Source organism: Aptenodytes forsteri, unplaced genomic scaffold (genome assembly GCF_000699145.1).
Source record: "Aptenodytes forsteri isolate BGI_AS27 unplaced genomic scaffold, ASM69914v1 Scaffold82, whole genome shotgun sequence".
Taxonomy (NCBI): domain Eukaryota; kingdom Metazoa; phylum Chordata; class Aves; order Sphenisciformes; family Spheniscidae; genus Aptenodytes; species Aptenodytes forsteri.
This window is the reverse complement of record NW_008795490.1, coordinates 14,400,514-14,407,023: the sequence shown is the minus strand read 5'-3', so window position 1 is coordinate 14,407,023 and position 6,510 is coordinate 14,400,514. Positions and strand designations below refer to the sequence as shown.

General features: G+C 41.4%; 1 protein-coding gene across 1 annotated transcript in view; it reads right to left on the bottom strand.

The window, feature by feature from the left end:
• ECHDC1 (ethylmalonyl-CoA decarboxylase 1) overlaps nucleotides 1-3,902 on the bottom strand; it is a 40,479-nt gene extending 36,577 nt beyond the window's left edge. The window contains exon 1 of the mRNA XM_009281540.2: nucleotides 3,769-3,902. Coding sequence (XP_009279815.1) covers nucleotides 3,769-3,787 — 19 coding nt within the window. The 5' untranslated portion in view covers nucleotides 3,788-3,902. The remainder of the gene's footprint in view (nucleotides 1-3,768) is intronic.
• Nucleotides 3,903-6,510: the final 2,608 nt, after the last annotated feature.

The window sequence follows — 6,510 nt, the reverse complement described above, 5'->3', positions numbered from 1 at the left end:
CCATCCCTGGAAACATTCCAGGTCAGGTTGGACGGGGCTCTGAGCAACCTGATCGAGTTGAAGATGTCCCTGCCCACGGCAGGGGGGTTGGACTAGATGACCTTTAGAGGTCCCTTCCAACCCAAACTATTCTATGATTGTATGATTCGAAAGAAATAGGGTAAAGCCTGAACTGGAGACTGCTGATCTGAAAAAGAAGTCATCTTAGAAGCCACTCGGAGTGGGAAGTAAAAGAACCGCCACAGGACACAGAAAAAGGTTTGCTATATTTAAATCTTGCAATTTGCTAGACTAGTCCTAGCTTTGCCCCAACCCCCTTTTTAATGGATACAGCTGTTCAGAAGACACGGTAGATGCTCATTTTTTGGAGAACTGGGAAAAGACCATCTTTGTTTCTTAATCATATTTGGCAGAAACAAGAGTCTTCCAAAACTCACAAGAAGCTCCTGAAAAGTTTTTCTAAGGTGAACCCAGAACACACACATATTCACCAAGACAGAATTTGGTGAAAGCTATATTTAATGCTGTGTTCAAGGCATCTTACAGTTTATAGACTGAAGTTTTTAAAACATTTATTATATACACATGAACAAGCAAGCACATTAAAAAAGCACGCACAATTAGTTTATAATGAAAGAAGGGAACAATCCTGTCAGGTATACACTTACCTTGTCTCTAGCTGCACCATGCCACACTAAAGTGGAAAATGCTTCTGTTGGGGCAGGTATAATCCTCTGTGAAACAGAGAAGGAGTTTACACAGCAACCACATTATGGGATGTGGAAAAGTATGCATCGCACCAGACAATTTCGAAGAGAGCCGCCTATGCCAGTAGATTCATACCTGTCCTGCCACATGGTGTCCACCAATACAGCACTATCTCACAAGTTCAACACCAAGAAACTAGGAAGGCCTATATGAATCTATGCATTATAAGGTCATATACACTGGAATAGGTAAAGGGATCATTTTTTAACATCTGGTGAGGCACTTTGAAGGGTCTTCCGAGTTCCTTACTAAATTCAAGGTTTTCATCTGTCATAATCAACTTTTCTACACTCAAGTGTAAACTAATAAAACTCATTAAAATTTAATCAAGTTAAAAATCTGATTGAATACAAAATTCGTTACTTCATAAATAATATCACCCAATTGCTGCTGCACCCCAACACTCTCCATCTAATATGCACATTCTAATATTGTCTGCAACATTTCAGCCATCACCTTCCATAGCTTTTAAAACGGCTTCTCTTGCTAAAATTTTATTTTAAGAGTGAAAACCGGTTTCCAAAGCTCATTTCTCAGCTAAATGATTCTTTTTATATTCAGGCTCTCAGAAGAGAAACAGCCTTCCATTTTCTCTAAAACCTCAGTAGTCATTCCCCAACACACATTCATGCAATAAAACTTTCCATCCAGCTACCAGTTTTTGCTCAGGAGAGAACAAACATTAAAAATATGGATAGTGCAGGCTCTCGTTGCAAAGTGTAGCTTGAACAATTAGCTCACAATTTTTAATGCATACAAAGCCTCCCAATCCTCATAAGAAGACAGACTAGATTTCATTCTCTAGGAAGCCACAATGATTGGCTTGAAAGCAAAGGGGCGGGGGGTGGGGGGGAAGTCTGTTCTGTTAACCTAACTCCCTGCCAAATTATACTTGTTTGATCACTTTTATACTACCTAGATTTATCATGTCAAAAAATGTACAGTGCAAAACAGACTTAAGATATGGAAATTTTATTCAACCAAAAAAAGAGTCTGTCATTTTCAACTGCGTGGTTATATGCATTAATAGCTCTTTAATATTATCACTATGGTAATAAAGAGCATCAGCAAGTGCGGGATTAGAAAACAAATTGGACATCACTGCCTGCTGATCATGACTCATGATTAATGACTCATGCAAGGTATTATCATTGAATTATTTTCTTTAAAACCATCTCTTACAGTACTGGTCAGTACCGAGTACTTTTTTTAATAAAAACAAGCTTATTTCAACAGCTCAGTCTGAGAAAGCTAACCACTCAGGAAAAGCATGATATTTAAGCTACAACTCTCTCAAACTAAAGGGATTTCTGCTGATCTCTGACAAACAACATGCAAAATTTCAATCAGTATGGAGCACTCGCAATCCACAGCATGACTGAGATTGATTTTTTGTACTGTAAGTGAAAGCAGTGTAAGAGAGAGATGTTGCAGTAACCCGCACAATGTTGTAGGACAAGCCAAGAGATATTTATTACACTAAAATTTTCAGATTTTCAGTTTAACATAATTACATCTATTTAGATACACTTACAGAAATGAAGTCTTAGTCTAATTTTAAAAAGTCAGACATGCTATACCCATTAATATCTGTAGCACACACAGTTTATGCACAGTTTTTATAGTGAAAAAAATGTGACAGTATAGGAATAATGAACACTGTGGGCAATTAGCATCTTTCAAATGTTTTAAGAAGTGCTACAGCTTTACATATCACTGGTGACAACTAAGAGATAAGCCGGTAGTATGGACATTAATAGTTGTTCATTCCACAGTTATTATACCTCTTACATAAACCAACAGTTTAAATCCCATTTGACACTGTAGTGATTTTGTAACACCCTTGCCTGTGGGCTAGCAGACTGGGGGTTAATATTAACACGTATCAAATGTCAACACTTCAGTATGAAAGGAATGACACACATTATGCAAGAGCAATATATGTATCTACATACAGACACACACAGAGTATATGTATTTTTGTGTATACGTACGTATCAGAGGCCTTCTGAAAGTCTCTGGTAACTGCCCAGTTAAAATTCAGCTCTCACAATGTTAACAAAAAAATAATAATAATAGGGATAACACCTGCTCAGCTAGGGAATATTTGTGCTGATTCTTTGGGAAACTAATAAACCCCAACTCTTGAACAAGCATATTTGCCCTTGCCATTCACCACTACTCTGTTGCAACCCCAGTTTTTCTCTTAAAACACGCTGTATCAAACAGCAACCTCCAGCAATGTTGCCAGTTGCAATTGCCAGTGAGCATAAAGATAGCCAGCCAGAGCACTGGGTAAGGGATGTAGGTAGCAACCTCCTGGATGGGTAGAAGGACCAAGACAAACCAGAGAACTGGACGCTGGGAGCCCAAATGAGCATTTGAGCTGCATGCACAAACCAGAAACGCTGCACTACAGAGCAGCTACACAGAAATAATCAGCAAGTTAAAATACATGAGCAGGGAAAATTCCGACTCAAAGATAGTGCCTGAATTATTGACACAAGTCAGGGAAAAAGAAAATGGGGAGAAAAGATGTAGGGATGTGTTTTCAATACATCAGGGAAATAAGCGTGCCCTTTCATGCGGGGCAGGAAGCGACAGGTGTGATGTGCAGATACAGACTTGCGAGTCACCTGCAAAAAAACATCAGCTGAATTTCTGGTTTTGGATGAAGGTTTCCTGAGATAAAGTGTAGCAGAAATAAAGGGATCCAACATACAAAATCCACAAAAGAAATCTCGGGGAGAAGAAAATATTCAAATGACGTAACAAAAAAACAATTAGAAAGGCACTTTTGTGACACTGCCAAAGGCATCAAAGGCAGCTGACAGGTCAAGAAGCACAGGAGAACTTGACCTGATGAAGACCTTCAGCAGCTGCAGTTTCAGTGACAAGCACAGAAGTGCAAATACGGGGCATGGAGAAAGGGACAGAAGATGTGAACTGAAGATGATGATGAGATGATTCACAGTTCAACCCTCTGTGTGTGTGTCTTACCAGTCACTGTTGAAGGCATTCATCTGTACCAGAGAGCAGTGTGCGTGACTGTCGGATGCTTCACCGGGTTCCTGCAGTGACTGACTAATGAATGGAAAGCAAATGGTGACCCAGTGCTGAGGACTGGCACAACTGACCCTACAACGTGAAAGCAGATGAAAGAGCAGAGAGTGAAAGAGTAATATAACGAAAGCATGAAAATAGTCCATCTGTACAAATAAAAGTAGGTTGAAAACGAGTGAAAATCATTAACACCAGCTGACTGGAACCTGGGACAGTGGGCTGGTGGGTGATTGTGGGGGAAAAAAAGAAAGAAAATAAATTCCAGTGTTGGACAGAGAGAAGGAATTCAGAAACAGCAAGATCAAAGGGGACCAGCCTGGCTGCAAATCAACACAAGAGCGTGGGTCTCACAGTGAAGAGGAGTCACTGGACCCCACCTTCAGACACAAGAAAGGTGGTAGGAATGAGGTCTCACCTGCAGGGTTCCTCCCCAGCACTGGCTCAACAGGCCACTGTTGCCAGCTGCTTGTCACCGCCCCTCACCTGAAGGTTACAGAGCCCTCCAGAGCCTTCCAGCTACCTCATCTGCTTATGCGTCTCTCTTCTTTCCTTCAGTGATGCGTGGGTTAGGTTAACTTGAACACCTTACCTGACAGGTTCTTCCCACTCTAATAATTACCAGCTGAGGCAAGCTGAGGGCAGTCACCTCTCCAGCTGGCTTTCCTTCAGCTGGAAGAAAGCAGCGAGCAGATCTTAAGCATGCTAAGGGTTCGGCAGCAGCAAACCTACTGACAAAATGTAATTTGCAAATACGGAAACTAAACAAAGCTTGGAAAATTCTGCCTCCTCAAGAAGGAAAATGCACCTCCTGTATGGCATCTGTACACAAAGTAGGAACTCCTACCGAGTTCAACAGGAGCCGCCGCAAGCTCATGCCTTTCTCAAGACGCCGTGCTCTCAAACTTGCTGAACCCTGTTCAAATTTTTAGTACATTGTCTCTGGTACCCACATTATAAACAAATTAGGTGGGATCAAGAGTCCTCCAGTTCAGTGTGAAAGTACTTAGAGAGCTTTGTGACTCCTCTAAAAACAGGCTTTAGAAGCAGCTGGTATTATAAAGGACAGGGTTTTTTAGCCTCTATATTACTGTTGAGAAGTGAACAAAAAGTTTGGGTCTCCAGTTTCTAGATGTCAGCATTAGAAACAACATTTACCTGTCTAAAAGCTGAGAGAACAAGTGAAAAGATGTCCAAATTGGCTAACAAACAGCTTCAAATCATGCACATGTGAAACAAAAATAAATCGTGGGAAAAAAACCCTTTTAACACTGTAAGTAAAAAACCCTCTTGTCTGTGGCTTCAGTTTTAAGCTGGCTTACCCTTTACACCTCTTTTCTGCTTCTATCTTTTTTTTCCCCTTGTTTTTTCATTGTTTCTGAGCAGCTCAATTCTGGGTATAGCAAGCTATGTGTTTTCCAAATTATTTGTTCTTTGTTTAGTTTTGTATTTTTGATGGTCCCTGCAGGCTAAGGTTTAGACGCAAATTGTCTCTCTGTTCCTAACCGATTATATTCTCTTTTAATCACATTTTAATTATTTTGAAGACCTAGTAAACAAATCACACAGAAACATACCCAAGTCCAGTGAAAAATAATGGCATTCAAGGATGCAAAACAGCTGACAAAAGAAGTCTTTCTATAAATACACGACTACCTAAAAACATTAGGGTTTGGTCACATGGTGAGTACAAGATCTTGAGTTTCACAGCAGAGGGTGAGCGCGAGAATCCATTCTCTTCTGCAAAAGGCACGCAAGCCCTTTATTTTTTAATGGTTTGATCTAAAGAGGATCTCTTTGCCTCTGTCAGCAAAGGACCCTCTGTAACAGTGACAGAAAACACTTTTAAGTTCACATAAAGCTCACTGCCCACTAGGTGTATTTTAGACACCTTTAAAACAAACAGATGCATTACTTCACAGGAATGGAAACGACCACAACCAACTCACCATTTGCTTTTTAGCAAATCCTAAACCATAAAAAGCGTAAGGATGAATTCATTCTAGCTGTAACCGCAAATACTGATGCTTTCCCAAGGATTAATTTGCCTTGAAAACTGTAAAAAGTTTTGTAGTCGAGCAGTGCTCTGAATTCCAATTAGTACACTGTTTTTTACTATTGCTCTCCTTACCACCACCACCAGTAAATGCTCTTTGCTGACAGTGAACAGCAAAACCGCATCCTGATGTCAGAACTGGCCACGCAGCACGATTCTCAGGGGCATATCTCCTACTCCCCTGTAATGGCACCAGGAACTAGCAGAAGCACACCAGGACAGCGTGTCACCTGGCTCCTTGGCTCTACACACTAAATTTCGGGAAGCAAAGGCATCCTGCATGGTATCACCCTGGGAAGAATGCAAAGACTCAAGGGGGGAAACTCCTTCCCCAGCAGAGGTTTCTTGCTGCTGACCTTGTGCAATGCCAAAATCCCGACAAGTGCACTGTAGCACTTGGTCTGACCTAGGCAACCATTTCTGGCACGGCCTATTTTAAAAAAAATGTATTTATTTTAAATCAACCGGCAAGCGAGGCCTCCGTGCCGAGCAGGGCCGAAGGGGGCGGCAACCGGCTGTTCCCAAAATAAGACCCCAGGTCTCCGGGCTGAGGCCGAGCAAGCGATGGGAGCTCGCAGCGCATAGCATTGTCAGGCAGAAACACCACCGGCCGCTCCAACACCGGC